The following is a 20,478-nucleotide window of genomic DNA, read 5'->3' as shown; positions in this document are numbered from 1 at the left end:
GGGGGGAAGGTGGAGGATAGGAAAGGCAGCAGAGCACAACAGACACTAGTATGGCAATATGTAAATCAATGGATGTGTAACTGATGTGATTCTGCAATCTGTGTATGGGGTGAAGGTGGGAGTTCATAACCCACTTGAATCAAAGTGTGGAATATGATATGTCAAGAAATTTGTAATGTTTTGAACAACCAACAATAAAAAATTAAATTAAAAAAAATTATGCATTTACTTGTCCTCTCACCAATATTTTGTTATTGATGTCACAGCTTACATCTTTTTATAATGTGTGTCTATTAATAAATTTTTGTAGCTACATTTATTAGTATTTTTGTCTTTTAACCCTTATATTAGAGTTAAAAGTGATTTACATACCACCATAATAATATTAGCATATTCTATTGTTATTAAATTTATTTATTTTTATATGTTTAGTGAAAATTTGACTTTATTGATTTTGCCTTTCAAATCATTACTATCTATTCCTATTCAAGTTTTCTGTAAAGTATCTTGTTATCACTATCCTTTAGCAGAGCATGTCTATAATTTTGTCTTGCTGTCTGGATATATTCCCAATCCTTATTTGAAATCAGAGCTATGGACACTGTTCTCAAGCTGTTTGGACTCTAGGAAGATGTTAGGTGGTAGAAAGTATATCAAGTACTTCTTCAGTTGACAGCTATGGCACCAGATAATTACCCCATCCTTCTCCTCTGAGCACTATTCCCCAAACATCCGTTATAGCAAAGGAATTCCTGGCTACCATGTCATCCAATAGTTAATTGGACTGCAAACAGGCACCTATCTCAAAATAATCCAATAAATTCTTTACCTGGGATGCATTAAGAAGTTATCATGTCTGGGCTGGGATGTAGCTCAGTGGCAAAGCATCTGCCTTGCATTCTCAAAGCCCTGAGTTTGATATCCCCAGTTCCAAATAAGACCAAAAAAAAAAAAGAACCCCACCGAAGAAGTTACCATGTCTACCTCTAGGTCACTAACTTGATAACATGTATGCACTGGAGTTGCTGCGGTCCTGCTTTTCCACCTGGATACCAAACAAAAAGAAGAAACTAATCTGTGAAAAGAAAGGGAAGGCAAAATAGGCACAGGAAGAAGAGAAATGAGCATCAGAGCCAAACACCTGGTGGCATTTGAGTCTCTGATTTCACCTCTTTCCAGAGGCTTAGCTATGTCCCTGCCCTTGAGCTCCCTGAAAGAACCCCAAAAGGCCTCTTTTTTTTTCTGACTTAGACTAGTTCCAATGCATTTCTGTTATTTCACCCCCCCCAAAAAAAAAATCATTCCTAATACAGAAAGAAGGCCAATAGGATCCATGTACCATGGGTTTTCAGGCCCCAGAGCTAAAAATTAAAACCCAGAAGAGACTGAAAGACTAAAGGAGGACAAATGCCAGGAAGTCCAGAGAAGGAACAAGCTAACAGAGGCGCAACTCCATTTGGCCCTCACAGTCACTGTGCTTCCAGGCACGTGCCACTTCTGATCCGGAAGGGACGATCCCATGTTAGGGAATATGATTGTTGATGCTACATGACCTCTCCACAGAAATATGAAATACCTATCAGTCTCAGCAGCAACAACTACAAAATATTTATGGTATCTAGATAAAAGTTTCCATCTTCATCCTTTAAAATTTTAAAGTCTCTGAAATCAGAGACTCAAATGCTTCCAGGTCTTTGTCTGAGTTTTGAAGATGCTAGGAACCCTTAAAGTGAGGATTGCTGAGCAGGATAAAAAAGTGACTTGAAATAAGGAGGAACTGGAGAGGTGGGGTGATGACAAAGTTTAGGGTATGAGCTTTACCAGCAAGCATGTGGTTGGTCCTGCTCCTTTGTCATTCTCTACTACACCTAGAGACTGCCCTGTCAATATAAAGCCCAGAGTGAAAATGACATAGAGCAGGCTGCAGCTGGTCCATCATAGACATGTATTGTGAGCATGTAGCCTTTAAGATCTGAAGGTCTTTTTTTAGCCCATATATAAACTATCCTACACTGACTAATACACACACTTTGCTCTATATTAGTTCTATAAAGATTTATCCCAGGCTGAGCACTTGGCTTCCAAGGCACTGTGGTGAGAGAACTGCCCGAAGGACAGTAGCCATCTAGATATCTGGATGTCTCCTCCTGATGCCCACTATGGATGAGGCTCTGGCATTCTCCTTCCTCCGTGGATGTTGGGGTGGTGATGGAGCTAGCCATAGGAACCTCACCCTGGCCCTGTGGAAGCCGCTTCCCCCTGAGGCCTGCCTTCTTAGCCAGCTCATCTGAGCTCCCTTTGCCCGACTTAATGTCTTATTTGACTTGTACCCCCTGCACCTAGCACAGTGCCAAGCACATAATAAACAGTCAAATAATAATAAGTGAATGGAAACTTTCTGAATTTCATCTGTACAACAACGTTTCTTCAAATGCTAGCATGCCTTAATTTCTATAATTTCAAAAATAAAAGGTTCTGTGTTTCCTTCTGAAACACCTACATGCCAGCCAAAGCTTCATTTCAACCTGAATTTTCTTTCTTTTCTAATGAAAAGCTTTGTATATGCTTACAGCACTGCAAGAACTGCTTAGGGTTTTAAAATTCTAGTGCAATCAAGCCAGACAGGCAAGAAATTAAACACTAGAATGCCTTATCTGTCTCTGAGTGATGTCTCCCACCTCCACCCACTATTGCTGCTGACTTGGGCAAGTACACCTGCTGTTCATAGACCATCCGAAATTACCTCCAAGAAGGAATTACTTTGAGAATAAGACTTATAATTAAACAGTAATTGAAGTTTCCTGTGGTTTTATGCATGGTTTTTATCTAATGCCTAAGTGGATGAACTGCATGGCTTAAAAGTCAGCATGGAATTAGATGTTTGAACAAGCAAGAGGAAGTCTCTGCTCAGTGATCTTGCTTTCTTTAGAACCCAGTTTGATATCCAGTACTATCATCAGAGCACTCACCCAACAATGACATCTGCTCAACCCTTCTAAAGTAACTTTCGGAAACAAGGAATATTAGAGTTGAAATGGACCTCGGCTAGCTCCTCATCCAAAACCTTTGATCTGCAAGAAGTTGAAACCCAGGAAAGTAAAGTGACTTCTCCAGTGTTACAGGTAGATGAGGGACTTAGGAGGTAAAACAATGATGACCCAGGTGACTTATTCAATGTAGAGTGTTAGGGAGAGAAAGGAGTATAGCATAATTCCAAATGTTCTCAGTTAGCAAATGAAAGGAAAGATGGGGTCAAATGAGAAAGAGCAAGTTTGGAGGAAATATCATGGGTCAAGTTTATGTCATGTTGAGTGTCTGTACACCATCCAGACAGCAATATCAAGCAAACAATTGAATGTTATAGATCTGAAGCTGAGGAAAGAGGACAAGTTAAAGAGATTTGGGAATCATCAGCCTATGCAGGCATTTGAAAGTAGTATAGCAGGAGAAGTAAGAGAAAAGAAATCAGGGAAGGGGATTGCCAAAGTCAGAATGAGCTGAACCATCAATATCTAATGGGTCTCTTGGAAAAATGAATACGTAAACAGAACATTAGGAAACAGCCTTTAAATGAGTGACCAGGGAGGTATAGGGGAAATTTGATAAAATGATGTGAGTAAAGGGTAAGAGAAGGTGTCAGGAATGGAAAAGTGCTCAGTATTTGGAGCACATGCAGCTAGTTACTTCCCCAGTATTCATTCTCCTTTTTCTCCTTACAAAACCCTTTCTTTCAGAGCAGCAAGAATCTGGGAAACAAATCAACAGACTTTAATTCCCAGGCTTCTTGGTAGTCCACATTAGGTCCTTCTGGCCAGTTATAAACAGATAACCTATCTACTTGGCCGGACTGTGAGGATAACTGTTATTTTTCATGATAAAGATAGCTGTACCTCACTTTTTTACCGTCTTTTCTCCTTTCTTCCATCTGAAACGATTCTATGCCCTAACGTGCAGCAGCTCCTGCTATCTAATGCACATGAATATAAAAGATGACACAAAACAGATCATGCAGTGAAAAGTGAGAAGAAACCCAGTTCACGATCCACCTAATTGAAAGTGAGAAACCTGGGAATCAACCTTGGCTCCTCCCTGTCTCACTTCATTGTGCTCCAAACACTTGATCCAACACTTAAATATCCTTCCGATTCACTTTCTTCTAACCACCTCTACTGGCCTGACATTCGTCGGGTCCACATCTTGTCTTGCCTGGCTTGCTGAATCACCCTCCTAAGAAGTCTTCCAGTTCCAGAATTACCACCTCCAACCTGCTCTCTCACCTGCTATTGCTGTCAAAGATTGAGCAGCTTTTTGTTGATCACTGCTTAAAATACTTCCACTGTTTTCCATTGCTAGCAGATAAAATCAAGAGTCCTCAGTTTCACAGACAGATCTTTCATGTTTTTGTTCCTGCCCTACATGATGAGGGCACTGATTATGATGGGGGGGGGGAGAATATGTTTCAGCAGAGTTTTGAAAGAAACAGGAATTAAGAACCGAAGCACTGTGCTAGGAACTTTACTTACTCTTCACAATGCTCTTCCATAATATGGTATTAATATTCCCACTTTACAAATGGAAGGATTTGGTCTCAGAAAGATTAAGTCATGTTCCCAGGAACAAACACCTCGTTTACTTGAAGACCTAGATGTCACAATTCTTTCCTCCCAGGTAGCACCTTGACATGAAAGAAGGTACTCCTCCCCATCCTGTTCCTCTCTACCCTCCTCCACCCTAAATGGGAATCACAGTCAAATCCTGTCTTGTCCCAGGGGCTAGAGAAATCTCTGTGGACGACCCAATGGGAAGAACATTGGGTTCTCTACTCGGGCTTCAGCGAGGGAGGAGAGAATCGTCCAGAGCTGAGCAGTGTTGTAAGAGTGGCGATCCTGACCTGCGAAGTCCAGGCCCTTCCTCCTCGTTCGTTCGAGGGGTCCGGACGGACCTGAAGCCCTTATCCCTTGCCCCAGCCAACCTGGCTAGGACAAGGGCTGTGTTGGAGTAGAATCGAGGGTTCCAGAGCTCTGCAGTCCGGAGCTGGAAGAACACTGGGAAAGCACTAAAGTGCCTTCCCTCATGGCGTAAGCAAGACCCGGAACCCACCCTCACCACTAACAGCCTGGAGGCTCGGGCTGTGCACTTCAGCAGCGCAGTCAGCTCCGCTGCAAGGGCGCTTTCGTGCGCACCGGTCGCCCAGCGCCAGGCGGAGCAGTCTAAAGGCATGGAGTCCCATCAGCGGTACAGCTCTCTGCACCCCGAGGCTAAGAGAGCAGTTGGAGAGCTAGGGCAGTCGGATCACCCGATTTGTAGCTGAAGAGTGAGGGTCCCAGAGGACATCTCCAGCTGGCACCTAACTCCTCACACCTCGAACTTGGAACCCAGATTCGGACTTCCTACCGGCTGTCCGGTGGGAAAACCAACCTGGGCTGCCGTCTCTGACCACCCACAGCCTCGCTCCCTAAATCCTCCCCCGCCGAGAAACGGGTCCAGCTACCTGCTCGGCTCTCCCGGGCAGAGGGACAACCGAACCCCGACTGTTCCCAGCAGCTTCGACGAAACCCTGGACAGCCCCTTCCGCCTAGTGGGGTCTGACCCCCTCGCGCCCCCGCGCGTCCTTCTTTGTCTCTGAGCTTGCTCTGAAAGTGATGTAACGAGGCCAGGCTCGCGATCCGCTTTCCCTCTTGCCAGACTCAGTCCTTCCTCCCTCCCCCCAGCTCCCGGCGCTCGGAGCGCAGAGTGGGCGCTGGGCTGCGCGGAGGCTCTGCTTCCAGAGCCCTGGGGACCGACGGGCACCGCCAGGAAAGACTCTCCCACGTCCCACCTCCTGGATGCACAGTCAGTGGGGAAAACCAGGCTTTTCTCTCAGAACTAAGGGACAGAATCGAGGGGCAGCTGCTGCGAAGGTTTCTGAGGAGACTCAGCCTGACTTCCTTCCCTACTCCCGGGGGACGGCAAGAAACCTCAGGTAACTCAGTGACCCTAGTCGGTGCATGTTTATATCAGAAACAGACAAGGATTACAGTAGGGAGGGAGGGACACGGAGGAGAGAGACAGAGGAGGACAGAGAGGCACAGATTGCAAGAGAAACAGGGAAAGACAGAGATTGTAAGGGAAAACAGGGAGATTGCAATAGAGATAGAGGAAGACAGAGATTAAGACTGAAAGACAATTGAGAGTCAAAGAGCAAGAAAAAGAGTAGATGGGTGGAAACTTGAATGGGATTTTTTAAAAAAACAAAAACCCTGTGATTTCACCTCTTGACAGAGAGAAGGACACTGCTTCCTGACCAGCAAACAGCCCCCAACCTGGATGGAGTGAAAGATGCGGCCTGATGACATCAATCCCAGGACTGGGCTGGTGGTGGCCCTGGTCAGCGTCTTCCTGGTCTTTGGTTTCATGTTCACTGTCTCTGGGATGAAGGGAGAGACTCTAGGAAACATCCCCCTCCTGGCCATCGGACCAGCCATCTGCCTACCAGGCATCGCAGCCATTGCTCTGGCAAGGAAAACCGAGGGATGTACCAAATGGCCTGAGAATGAGCTGCTGTGGGTCCGCAAATTGCCCTGCTTCCGGAAACCCAAGGACAAGGAGGTGGTGGAACTGCTGAGGACCCCTTCAGACCTGGAGTCGGGCAAAGGGAGCTCAGATGAGCTGGCTAAGAAGGCAGGCCTCAGGGGGAAGCCGCTCCCACAGGGCCCGGGTGAGGTTCCTATGGCTAGCTCCATCACCACCCCAACACCCACGGAGGAAGGAGAATGCCAGAGCCTGGTCCATAGTGGGCATCAGGAGGAGACATCCAAATACCTAGATGGCTACTGTCCTTCAGGCAGTTCCCTCACCCACAGTGCCTTGGAAGCCAAGTGCTCAGCCTGGGACAAATCTGAATGCCCTGAGCCTGAGGACAGCATCTTCTTTGTGCCCCAGGACAGTATCATTGTCTGCTCCTACAAGCAGAACAGCCCCTACGACAGATACTGTTGTTACATCAATCAGAGCCAAGGCAGGTGGGACCACGAGACCATAGTCTAAGCTTTGCATACAAGGGTCCCTGTGCTGATAGAAACATGACTACACCCCGCTTCCAATGGAGGGAGATTGCTCTGCTCCAACAGTCTTCACACTGTTAAAAATCAACATGGTATGTGATGGTTGTACAGACCTCTGGTGCCTGAGAGTCCTGTAAATAGGCATGTTGGGGACAAAATTTTAGGAAAGGGTAATGAGGATTAAGGACACTAGAAGAGGCAGTGAGTAGGAAAGGAAGTAGTTCCAATTGCTTCTTTAAAATTTTTTAAATGTTGAATGTTTTGTAAAATAACCCCAAAAGTGCTTTCAGCTGAAAAGTGCTTTCATGCTGAAAGCAAGATAAACCTGGAGTGGGTCACAGATGCCAGTCATCAAATGATGCGTGGACTATCCACAGGGAAACTAAGTTGCTTTATGTCTGAAAAAATTGAAAGAAAAAAAAAGTAGTGCTCTAATATGTGAAATGATTTTTGTCTGGCAAAAAGCTTTTCACACTTGGTAATTGATGAAAGAAAAAAAAATCAAGATAGAATAGTTAAAACCTCCTTAGACCAGATGGTTTTTGGAGATAGGAGAGTTAAAAACAATTAAATTTTGTAATTAAGTTGTATGGCATTATTCTTTGACAAGATCATGGTTTCAAATAAAGTAAGGTGACAAGTCATAGGAAAAACAATATTTTTAGATGGCTATGTTACATCTTAAACTCTTCATTTAAATTGAACTTGTGTCTTTATCTCACTTTTTTTTTAACAATTACTATCAGTCATGCATAATTTCCTTACCAGGTGCAAAAGGACTTTTATGTAATATTTTCATAGATTAGAATTTGTTTTCATAAAAACAAAACAAATTTTACATATATAGCCAAGTGTCTTTAACATTTCTGGGAGACATGTACTGCTAATTACTATATGCTTTTTAAAATCTGAAAACTACAAAGTCCATATATTAGTTTTGAACATGATACAAAATTTGTATAAAATGCAATGGTTGAATCTTTGGAAATGGTTTTTGTTTGTTTGTTTGTTTTTGTTTTTCACATTTGCTCAACAACCCCACAGTCTAGATAGTCCAATGAAACAAGAATTAATGTTCTAGATTTAACCAAAGCCCAGATTTTTTTAAGTTCACCATACTAGTGAACTTTTACATGATAAAATCCCTTCATTTCATACATTTTTTTCAGCAGCTAAGGAAAAAAAGTGATAATGGTATCCCAAAATTTCTTTCCTTTTTCTCTTGCTCAACTACAGTAGGTAAAAAGGAATATCAACTAGAATACAATTTGATCCCTATTGTAGAAGAATCTTGAATTATATACAGGAATGGTGATAGATTTTATCTTAAAGATCAGGATTATTCTATAGTCATCAAAGAATGATGATTTCAAGTAATCCAATCATTTTAGTCACTTTCTCACAAAAGGTGAATTGAGGACAAAAATTGGGGGCTTATCTCTTTCATGTATTTCAAGTCCAACTCTGTAATTCTTAAGGATAGCAATTGTTCTGTCAAGAATCATCCTCCTAAAAAAATCACAATTTTCAGATCAAGTTCAAGATCAAAAGCATATGATTTTTTTTAAGTAGGGTTTAAATGTTAGAAATTTAGATGTGTGATCCTGGGAAATTTTTTTATCTTTTCACACACCTCAATTTCCTACTCTATCAAAGGAGAGGGGAATGGATCTGATTTATACTAAATTGTTTCTATCACTCATTCCCAGTTTGAATATTCTATGCTACTACATCAAAGGCACTTTATATGTTGCCAGTAAATGAGTTACAGCAAGATGCATGCCAAAGTTATGCAATTCATGATCAAAATTATGCAACAATGATTGAATTGCTACTACTCAAAAGAATTTTGCAGATGTATGAAACAGATGTGTTTTATTACCAAATATTATATCAATACATGCCTGGGAATAAAATTGAAGATGGTAGGAATAAAATATTTTAGGAGTTTTTTAAAATGTTGTTGTAGCCCAAAGTAAAGTAATCTAATACACAGTCTTGCACTAAATGTAATTGGTTTGGATTTGGGATGGGGACAGATGGTTGCCCCAAATCACAGTACCTTTTAATTCTAATGCATTTTGAAGCAGGAAATAATATTTCTATAGAGAAAAAAATTATTAGATAACTCTTAGGAACAAAACTTTTTCTAATGTGTTTGCCACTGTTGATATCTTTAAAAGTGAGAAGACAATGAGAGATATTTACAAAGACTCAGCAGATCTTACATAGGTATGAAAGGAAATGCTTATAGTATCAGGTATGGTTTGGGATTTGGAAAAAAGTTATTTTCCAATCTCTTGGAACAAGCTTAAACTCTCTCTCTCTCTCTCTCTCTCTCTCTCTCTCTCTCTCTCTCTCTCTCCCTCTCTCAGACACACACACACACATACACCCACACACACACAGTTTCTTCTTCTACCTATGTAAAATACTGAAGGTATCTTAAGTGTGCATTTGAGGGAATATTTTCTTGTACTAAAAGAATTATTTGCAAATGTTGGGCTGGGAGGTTTAATTTGTTTACCAGAAAAGAATAAAATATGCGATTGTGTCATGTGTGAATTTTTCTTAACATCTTATATTAAGCATCTCCCTCCCATATGCAGCAAGGTAGCCAAGTACCCCAAATCGACATTTATAAGTACTATTCAGGATAAAACTGTTGTTCTTTTGAACAGAGGTAGAAGAAAAGGAGAAAATGGAATTTCCACCCTTTAGAGGAAAAGAGAGTAGTTCATTCTAGTCAACAGTTCTAGAACATATTAATATTAATATAAAGGACAAGAGGACAGTTCCTGGTAGTCTTTAAGAATATCCAAGCAGATATAAATTTAAGCAGGCAGTAAGTTCCTTTATTTTGCTATTAATTCAAATACTCATTTCTACTTGATTTTGAATAGGCATTTTATTTTTGAAATTCTGTATTTAACTTCTCTTGCTCTATATTCCTACTTATTAGGCACATGGGTTTTTTTTTTCCAAACTGTTTCTTGATTCCCAAGTGTAAATTTAGCCAAGATATCCAAGCTGGAGCATATTAAACAACTGTTTCAAGATTTATTTTCTATTGCAATCATACTGGCAAACAAAATCCAGATACAGCGAAGTTCAGGCTCTCTTCCAAACTCTACTAACCAGCTCTTCTGAAATTGTTTTCAATACTGGGAATCTTAATATCCATTGAGCTGGTAAATGTAGAAAAGGAAAGTTCATTCTTTTTAATTTTTTCTCTTTTGTAAGATGCAATCTCTACTTATTTATTAATATCTCCCCTCTGCACCCATAGCATTATTTATTTGGTGATTTCATGTTGTTATTACCACTATTATTTTATCACATTGAAGAAAATACTTTTGAGAGTCCCCAATCCCAGTATCCTAACAGAATTTATAGTATTTCTCTGTTGACATATCATCTTCCAAACTTCTACACGCATATGCACATACATACTATAACAGTGTGTCTTTCCTTTTTTCTCTCTCTCTTTTAAATACATGGTAAGCATGTTTCTCTATTTCTCTACATATTCCTAATTATCAATTAACATTGTGTCATATTCCATATTTTAGTGACATTTCATAATTTATCATGCCATTCCTTACTGATGACCATACATTGAGTTTTATAGGTGGCTTTGTATGTTCTTTGTCTATTGTTGGTAACTCTGCTACATTGTTTGCTCTATGCCCATAGGGATGAAAATTTACAATTGAAAAGCTGACTTCTTACAGAGAGAGCATAAATGTATACTAAACCAAACTCTCCTTATTAGTGTTCAATCTTCTCTTCACTTATAGATGTAAGATTAAAGTGGGAGAAAATGTAATGCTGCTTCCAAAGATCCTCCCATCAGGACCACAATTAGTATTTTTACAAGATGAGACATGTACCCAGTTAAGATACCATCACTATTTTCTTCAAAATGAGATGACAACAGTGTCAGTTTTCAAGAGCGTAAATGTCCACAAGCAAAATGATAGACTTAAACAATAATAAACTGGAATATTCCAAAGCATTTTAAGTGTATCACCATATATTTTGTAATATATGTCATATGTATGTACACATTGCTATGCATTCATGATTTATAAGTGAGTTGAAATATCAGGAATTCAACAGACTCTGCCCGTGTCTTTTCTGTGTTTTAGTTCTTTACCACAAAAAAAAAAAAAAAAAACCTAGACTGAGGATGGAAATGTAGACCAATGCTTGGCTCAACCAAAAATCTTAATAAAGGATTGAATTCCAGTCAGCCTCTTGTCCAGTTAACACAAAAACATGTAAACATGTTACTATAGCAAAATACCTGAGATGATCAACTTATAAAGAGGAAAGGTTTATTTTGACTCACAGTTTGGGAGGTTTCAGTCCATGGTCGGGTGACCCCATTGCTTTTGGGTCTGTGAAGAGGACACACTTCGTGGCAGGAAGCATGTAGCAGAGCAAAGCTATTCACCTCATGGCTGAAATGAAAGAAAACAGGCAGATGGAGGGGCTGAGTCCTAATATCCCCTTCAAGGGTATGCCCCCAATTACCAGAAGACCTCTCACTAGGCCCTACCTCAAAGTTTCTACTATCTCCCAAAGCATCAAACTGGAACCAAACTTTGGGGGACATCCCAGATCCCAACTATAGGAAACATCATTGAGTGTGAGATGATGTCTTTGATTTACCAAGGTCCTTTACTCCATGGGTACCCAATATAAAGAAGTTTACACAAGTTGAGTGTTCCTTATCCAAAATTCCTGGGACCTACCATGTGCACTGGTGCATGCCTATAATCCTAGTGACTTGGGAGACTAAAGCAGGAGGATCACAAGTTCAAGGCCAGCCTCAGCAATTTAGCAAGACCCTGAGCAACTTAGTGAGATCCTGTCCCAAAATTTAAAAAGAAAGAACGAACTCAAGATGTAACTCAGTGGAAGAGTATCCCTGAATTCAATCCCTAGTACCAAAATTAATTAATTTTGTGTTTCAAATTTGGAAGTTTACCAGATTTGGGAATGTTTACATACACTTTACCAGATGAGCATTCCTAATCCAACAATTCTAAATCTGAAATGCTTCCAAATCTAAAAATATTTGAACGACATGTCAGCACTCAAAACACTTCAGATTTTAGAGCATTTTGGATTCCAGATTTTTACATTAGTAATGCTCCACCTATACACGATGCTGTCCAGACACTCACGCATATAGGCACTGAATTCCATCTCCACAGTCTTTGGTGAGTTGTTCCTGGACCTGACACTGGTTAGGGATCCTTTTTTTCTCCCTGACCCCAGATTACAGCCTACAGATTTGGTATCCTTGGTAACGATGCAAGGCTTTGTATGCTTTATCCCTAAGAAAGCACAAAGTTACAGAATGCACCAGGCTTTAAACAGGATATAAAGCTATTCAGAATCTCTTGTGCTTCTCTTTGACAGATACACACACACACACACACACACATACACACACAAATCACTTTCTTATTCTTCTCTTCAATCTAAGGCAAGACCATATTAAAAGAAAAAAAAAACCTAGGCTTTTGAAAAATCACCTGCCTATAATTCAACACGAAAAGTATGGACACTTACCTTCTATGTAAGTGACTAGATCATCAAACCAACTCAGAAAGGCTCACTCTGCCCCTATGCTCTGCACCCCATCTCCCATCCTCTGCAGCATCTTCTTGGCTATTTCCAAGTGTGCCCTACAACTGATCACTCTAAGCCTTTGTTCCAACCACTTTCTCCACGAGCTCTTTGAATACAGTGACCATATTTTATCCATCTTCCCCCTCCCACACCCCTTGCCACACATCCTGCCTTGCTCAGGGAAACCTCTAAATTGCACCATTTAGTCACACCCAAAGCCTATTTCCCTGTTTATATTGAATACAGTCAGCAACAATGTGGGTTAAAATAAGCTTCTGTGGGTTGGGACCCTAACTTTTATTTTGTATATTTTTTTCCACAGGGAAACCACATCTTATGCAACAAGAAGAGATAGACCTTTCCAGAACATTTTCCCTCCCCGTCCCCTCCCCTCAGGATTGACCTATCTCCACTTCCAGCCTCCCCCCTCCCTCTATCTACACCAAATATGTGACAAGAACTGGTGATTCTAGGAGCATGTGACAACAAGTCTTCTCAATTCCTAACCCAAAGGAAGGTGAATCAATATTATGGGGTTGATCTTACAAATAGGTCAACAAAATACAGCTCCCCAGCTTTGACTACTGTCCCTCTATTAAGCTTCCTTCCAATAATTCTTACCAGGTCCTTCAAGACAACCTGGGTATTCTCTCAAGTTAGTATTGGGGAGCTGAGTTGCAGGCCCTTACCCACACCCCCAGTGATGTTCCCCTTCTCCATAAATGCTATAAGATGCTCAGAGACTATGGCTTGCGATTAAGAGAAGCCTTAGATTGTTTTGGAACAAGATGTTAGAATTGTTCAGTAGTTCTCACAAGCTATATTTGAGGCCAGTCTTAATAACTTCCAACCCATACATTGCATCCTGTGAATTTCCCTACTGTCTGACTAGGTTAAAATGTATTCAATTTAAGTAAGTCTTTTTCCTGGACCATGAGGATTATCAGGGTCTCCTTTAACATTAGTGAAAAGAGATCTTTTGAACATGAAAAGGAAGGGAAGTAAAGAGAGAGAGTACAGAATTGTCAGCATAGAAGAAAAGAGCCAACAATGCTGATTAAGTCAGTCACTGTGTTGGCATCCACCCCTCCACCCACCTAAATCATCACTTTTCATCCTTTAGAAGCAAATGCTAGAAAATGGACTAACAGCATAAACCAAGCAAAATGTTTTTAAGATCTAAAGAGTAAAAGGATAATGCCAGAGAACTCTGATATAGTTTTAAATGGCTAAGAAAATAAATATATATATTTAATTTAAAAGAATATTCCAATAAGGGCAAAATTTGGCTAGAAATATCCTGCTGGATATAGTCCAAATGAATAAACAATTGCATCTAGTAAATAAGATCAAATGAATTAAAAATTATTCAATAATAAAACAAAAAGTACAATAAAATCTGTAAATTAAAGGAATAGTTATAATAATTCTGAAGTCTTAGAGAAAATAAAGATAGCAGAACCAAATAATTTTTTAATTCATAAATTCAGTCAAAATTTCCCACTGAAAGAAGACGGGGGTACTAAATGCAGGGAATAAGAGCCCAAGAACGTGTCTGAGACTGAGGCAAAAGCAGGCAAGGAAGGAACAGAGGTTGTACTCAGTTTACCTAGGCATGACTCCCCCAAAGCAGACTTTAGCATTTCAGGTTGCAAATATTCAGGGCTTAAATGATTTTTTGAATATGACTCCCAAAACACAGGCAACAAAACAAAGATAAACAAATGAGATTACATCAAGCCAAACAGCTTCTGCACAGCAAAGAAGCAATCAACAAAATGAAAAGACAACTTACAGAGTAGGAGAAAAAATTTGCAAACCATACATCTGATAAAGGATCAATACGCAAAACATGTAAGGGACTCAAGCAACTCGAAAGCACAAAGAAAGAAATTTAAAATGGCCAAAGGACTTTGAACAGACATTTTCTAAAAGAAGACATACAACTAAATACTCAAAATCACAAATCATCATAGAAAGAAAAATTAAAATCCCCAATGATATTTCACCTTGCACCTGTGAGAATGACTAATATCAAAAAGATGAAAGTTAATAAGGATTAAAAGGATGTGAAGAAAAGGACATCCTTGTATACTGTTGGTAGAAATGTAAATTAATGCATGTGCTATGAAGAACAGTTTGGAAGTTCTTTTAAAAACTAAAACTAGAATTACATGTGATCCAGCAATACCCCTACAGGGTATATATCCAAAAGAATTGAAATAATATGTCTAAGCAACATTCATACTCCCATGTTCGTTGTTGCATGATTCAAAATAACCAAGCAATCCAAAATGTCCAAAATGGATGAATAGATAAAGAAAATGTGGTATATAACACTGGATATATTACATATGTAATATGGATATTCTAAATGATGGAATATTATTTGGCCTTAAAAGGAAAATAAATTCTATCATTCGCAATGTGGATTAACCTGGAGGACATTATATTAAATGAAATTAGCCAGGGACAGAAAGGCAAATAGCACATGATCTCACTGATTTATAAAATCTAACAAAATCAATCTACTTATGAAGTAGAGAATGGAATGGTAGTTGTCAGAGACTATGGATGGAGGAAGGAAGACATGGAGAATTGGGAAAGGTTGATCAGGGCACAAATTTTCAATTAGGTTAAATAAAATTTTCAAGATTGATTGAACAGCAGGGTGACCATAATTAATGACAATGTGTTGTATACTTCAAAATGCTAAAAGATTTTGAATGTTTTCACTACAAAAAATATGTGAGGTGGTGATTATGTTAATTAGCTTGATATAATTGTCCTATAATGTATATATAGATCAAAACATCACATTGTATTCCATAAATGTATACAATTATCTGTCAAGTAAAATAAAAACTTAAAACAAAAAATACAGGGTCTAGATTTGATTTCCCAAAGGCCCATGACCCCTTCAATGTTCACTTCTTATTCTCCCAGTATTAGAATAGAGGCCAGCCACAAACACATTTTGAGTGTAATGAACAATTGTAGCCACATAAAGTTTCTAGCATAGGAGAAATTTCATCGATTATGTTCTTGTCAGCTCTGCCTGATCTCTGTCCTCTTCATCTCCCCCTTTGAACAGGCTAGCCACTATCCACTTATCTTTTAACATGTACTTATATATATGAGTTGGGCACTGGGCTGAGCTTGGGGTACAGCAGTTAACAGAGCAGACCAGACTAAGCCCTTATCTTCATGGAGCTCATAGACTAGTGGGGAAAGCTGATGGATAAAACGTATATGTAAAAGACTAAGATGAGGATTTTATAGCAGCATTTGGCAGGGATACTAACCCTCACCTTTGGGGAGTTTAGAAGTATATGAAAAAGTGATATAGGAGGAAAACTGTCTAATATGAGACCTGAATAATGAGTAGGAGACTGTTGGCTAAAGACCATGACCCCAACCCTTCCAGATCAGCCCTCTCCACCTGTCACTGTACTCTTCAGCCATCAGATAACAGTTGGCATCTCTCCAAACTTGTATCATGCCTTATATACTGCTTTCTTGATTTAGAATATTCCACCAGAATAAAGAAGTTTATTATTTCCTTTGATTTCTGTTTTAGTCAGTTTGTTGTAGTTGTTGTTGTTGTTGCTTTAACCAAAAGACCTGACAAGAACAATTAGGGGAGGAAAAGTTTATTTGGGGGCTCATGGTTTCAGAGGTTTCAGCCTATAGAAGGCTGGTTCCATTCCAGGGGGCTCAAAGTGAGACAAAACATTATCATGGAAGAGTGTGGTGGAGGAAAGCACCTGATATAGTCCCAGCTTCTAAAACCCCCAGCTCCTGTGCACTGTCTGCAGCTCAGGACATTACCAGGAAGCAGAGAGAGAGACAGCTGTGCTCAACAAACACAAAAATATATATCCAAAGTCACACCCCCCATTGACCCACATCGTCCAGCCACACCCTACCAGCCTGCAGTTACCACTCAGTTAGTTAATCCCTATCAGGGGAGTAATTCTCTGATTGGGTTAAGGCTCTGGTAACTCGATTATTTCACTTCTAAACCTTCTTGTCTGTCTCACACATGAGCTCTTTGGGGACACCTCATACCTAAACCATAACAGTGTATTTTAATCATGCTCTTTGTTAATAGGCCTTAATGGCCAATTTCAATCTTCTCTCCATGTGACTTCTATTTGCAAACTGTATAGAAGAAAAACTGCAGTCTGGCCCTGAGAGAACAAATGTTCAGGCCTTGATAGCTGATGGGAAAAATAAATTCCAAGAATGTGGGCTTCCCAAAACCAATCAGAAAGTAAAAGTAAAATCTGTTGTTTATCAGAACTTTAATGTTGTCCACAATCCAACATCACTAAACAAGCCCAGGTATTTGCCTGTGTACAGACACCTTACACAGAATGACCCATCTATGCTAAACCACAGCCTTCCCACTCCTTTTTTTTTTTTTTCAGTTTCTACCACTGTTTCCCTTGGAAACCAAAGTAGCAACTGCCTGCAAAGACATCTCTTTCCTCCATTGCTTGTTAGTCCCAAAGACTATCAGCCTGTTTCCTTCTTCACTGAAAACATTTGATGTTGGGGAATAGTAGTCATATGAGGGACAATGCAAAACATTATCACATGGGGTCAGATACATTGCACATTTCATCTAATATTCTTTCTTATATAATTTCATTTTCTTGATTGATACCATCAATTTCTTCTCTATGTTGTAATTACTTGTATACACAAATCTTCTCTCTAGTCATTAGGCTATATAAAGTCAAAAGATAACATAGACTTCTATTTGACATTCTCTACAGACATCTAGCAAAGACTTGCTTGATAAAAAGTGAATTGGATTATATAATTATTGGTTATATGATTATAGCCCAATGAAATTTTTAGCATGCTTTGATGATTCTTGCCTGAATCAATTATTGCTATAATAGCTGCTAAATATTCATTTTCTCCACTTTTATGAACTATAATTCTACCTTAAGTAAACACTTTTTCTTCTCTATTTTCTCACTTATTTATTTATAAATGAGTATAGAGTCATGGATTATTATTTTATATAATGGTTTATATATAATCAGTTACCATCATTTTTCCAGATTTACTGAAGTATAATTAACAAGCAATTGTTGTTTTAATGATAATGTTCTAAGGATTATTGTTTTTTGCAATGGGTTATAATCTGTCAGTGTCATATTTTAAATTATAAAATGATCTCAGATTTGGTCAAGGGTAATTCTTTCCAGTTGACTTCTATGTCTTTTGACATGTCTTCATCTTGCATTTAACAATGTTTTATTATCTATCTTGAGATGTTTTCATAAAATACTTATTAATTACAAAAAGAAAACTAGCAGTTTTATAATAGATAAACTTGGTGGATACCACCTTAACCAAGTGATCAAAGTTAATATCACCAGTAGTGGACAGACACATCATCACATTGATGGCTTTTCTGCTAAAAAAAAAAAAAAAAGTAAATAATTTCAAGGTAATCATGAGAAGACATGGGGAAAAATCAAATTTTATAAACTAATTGACCTGTACTCTTCAAAAATGGCAGTTATTAAAGAAAAAGAGCAAGGAATTATCCTGACTAAAGAGACTGAAGACATAACACTATATGTAATGCTTGATCAGAGATCAGATACTGGACTAGTCAGGAGGAATCTGTTACTAAACATTATTGGAACAATAAAAATTATAACAAGGTTTTTTATTAGACTACTACCATATTGATGTTAATTTTTTTTATTTTGATCATTGAACCATTGTTATACAAAACCAAGTCTTCATTCTTGAGAAATAAACTCTGAAATATGTACAAGGACAGGAGCATCATGTCTACAATAATTTTTAAAAATGATGATATGGTTTGCATGTGTCCCCCAGAAAACTTATGTTGGAAACTTCATCCCCAAATTCAACAGTGTTAGAAGGTAGAGCTTAAGGGGAAATGTTCAAGTTAAGAGGGTCCTGCCCTCATAAAAATGGGTTGGGGCTACAGGTTTACTCTCCAGCTCTCTCTTGCCCTTCTGCTTCCCACCATGGTATGATGAAGCAAGAAGAGCCTCATCAGATGCTGACTCATTATTTTGGAATTTCCATCTCCAGAATTGTGAGCCAATAAATTTCTGTACATTTTAACCCAGTCTGAGGTATTCTATTATAGCAGACAAATGGACTAAGACAAATGATTAGGTAAATATGGTAATCTGGATGAAGCATACACGAACATGAATGAAAGGTAACTGGCTTTTTTTTTTTTTGGTTTTACATTTCTAAGGCTGTAGGGTTGATATGTGCATAAATAGAAGTTAGAGTATGTGGGTGAAGCTTGACCATGTCTGCTATAGTAAGTGGGCAAATCAAGGCTAAGGGAAATCAAGGTTAGTTAGTACATAAAATGAATACCAAGAGATCCTGTAACACAAATAAATGCTTTTACCAGTGACAATAACATCAAGAAGCTGTGTCACTAACTTCTGAATGTTTCCCATAAGAAATCTCAGCACTTACATTTTTATTCTGTCACTTCTTTGCCAGAAAAGAGTTTTAAAACTTTACTACCATGAAAAGTTATGCATCCTTCTCTTCATACCTGTCTCAAAAGCTGTTTCAAAATTCAAGGGTTCTCCAGGACTTGGCAAGCAACTGGGTGTTTCCTTTCTGCACTCTACACTTTTTGATACTTTGAAGATGTATTCTCTCAGTTTACAATTTCTTAAACTGAAAATATTTTTAACTAGATTCTCACTTGGCAGTTTCTTTATGTTATGAATCATGAAAAGCTGTTCATGTAGACTCTCTGCTCTGAACAATGCCATCAACAGAGTTTCTCTTTGAGACTTATCCTCTTTTCATTCTGAACCCCTCAAACCAGCTCCGGTGAGAACTCAGAAGGAAGAGCAGGGAAACTGGTTCTTGAAAAGGAGTTCTCTACACGCATAAAACTTCAGGGTCTAGTTTTCTAATGGTCTTTACCAAGTTGCACGTTCTATCAGCAACCATGCAAGCTCTATAGTAAGAACATGAATGAGTAAAATCAGTTTTTATCCCGAAAAAAATATCAACTGGTTCCTGGTCAAGCACACGAAAAGCTTCAAAGTCATCATCCCATGCAAACAATAAGTAAAAAGTTGAACAAACTGAAAAAATCATCAGTCCTTCTTATATCCATCATAGAAGTGAGGTCATGGTACAATCTGCTAACTTTCAACATTGGGGATATGGACACAAAGGATACAGTGAATCCCAACATACTGGAACAAAAATTCTCAAGCAGGGGCTGGAGTTGACTCAGTGGCAGAGCGCCTGCCTAGCACTTTGAGGCACTGGGTTCGATTCTCAGCACCACATATCAATAAATAAAATAAAGGTCCATTGACAACTAAAAAAAAAAATTTTAAAAAAATTCACAAGCAGAAACTTTCATGAGAACCAGTGCAAGGGTAGGAAAACCCTGAACTATGATTATAAGTTATTAGAGACTCAGTGTGGAAAAAGCTGAGAGGTAAAAACCTGAAGAGGAGAGCCACAGTTTTGAAAGGCTTGTCTCTTGGAGTTCCACCAGGTTCTCCCAGTGAATCAAGAAAAACTCCCTTGCACTTCCAGCAGGGGAGAAAAAAATATTCCAGAGCACTGAAATATGTCAGAGCATTCTGTTATGATCAAGACTTGTCTTCAAGAGAAGCTATTTTACCAGAGCCTAAACTATTCAGGTCTTATTAAAGCTTTGCTGACCTAGAAGAAGGGAAATAACCAACTTCATCCCCCCTAGGCATGTTGTCCTACCTAAGGTGAGTGTAGT

General features: G+C 39.1%; 1 protein-coding gene and 1 long non-coding RNA gene across 2 annotated transcripts in view; one reads left to right on the top strand and one right to left on the bottom strand.

The window, feature by feature from the left end:
* Positions 1-12,817, bottom strand: part of LOC125610708 — a 45,018-nt gene extending 32,201 nt beyond the window's left edge. The window contains exons 1-2 of the long non-coding RNA XR_007340709.1: positions 12,630-12,817; positions 11,398-11,509 (exon numbers count right to left, since the gene is read on the bottom strand). This is a non-coding gene — a long non-coding RNA (uncharacterized LOC125610708). The remainder of the gene's footprint in view (positions 1-11,397; positions 11,510-12,629) is intronic.
* Positions 5,100-10,558, top strand: Tmem215 (transmembrane protein 215). Its single transcript, XM_015492460.2, has 2 exons — positions 5,100-5,962; positions 6,262-10,558. Exon 2 carries the CDS (start codon positions 6,319-6,321, stop codon positions 7,024-7,026), a length of 708 nt encoding a protein of 235 aa, XP_015347946.1. The 5' UTR covers positions 5,100-5,962; positions 6,262-6,318; the 3' UTR covers positions 7,027-10,558.
* Positions 12,818-20,478: the final 7,661 nt, after the last annotated feature.

This window comes from Marmota marmota, unplaced genomic scaffold (genome assembly GCF_001458135.2).
Source record: "Marmota marmota marmota unplaced genomic scaffold, marMar, whole genome shotgun sequence".
In the NCBI taxonomy this organism is placed as follows: domain Eukaryota; kingdom Metazoa; phylum Chordata; class Mammalia; order Rodentia; family Sciuridae; genus Marmota; species Marmota marmota.
The sequence above is the reverse complement of the archived record's forward strand: the minus strand, read 5'-3'. Positions and strand labels throughout refer to the sequence as shown.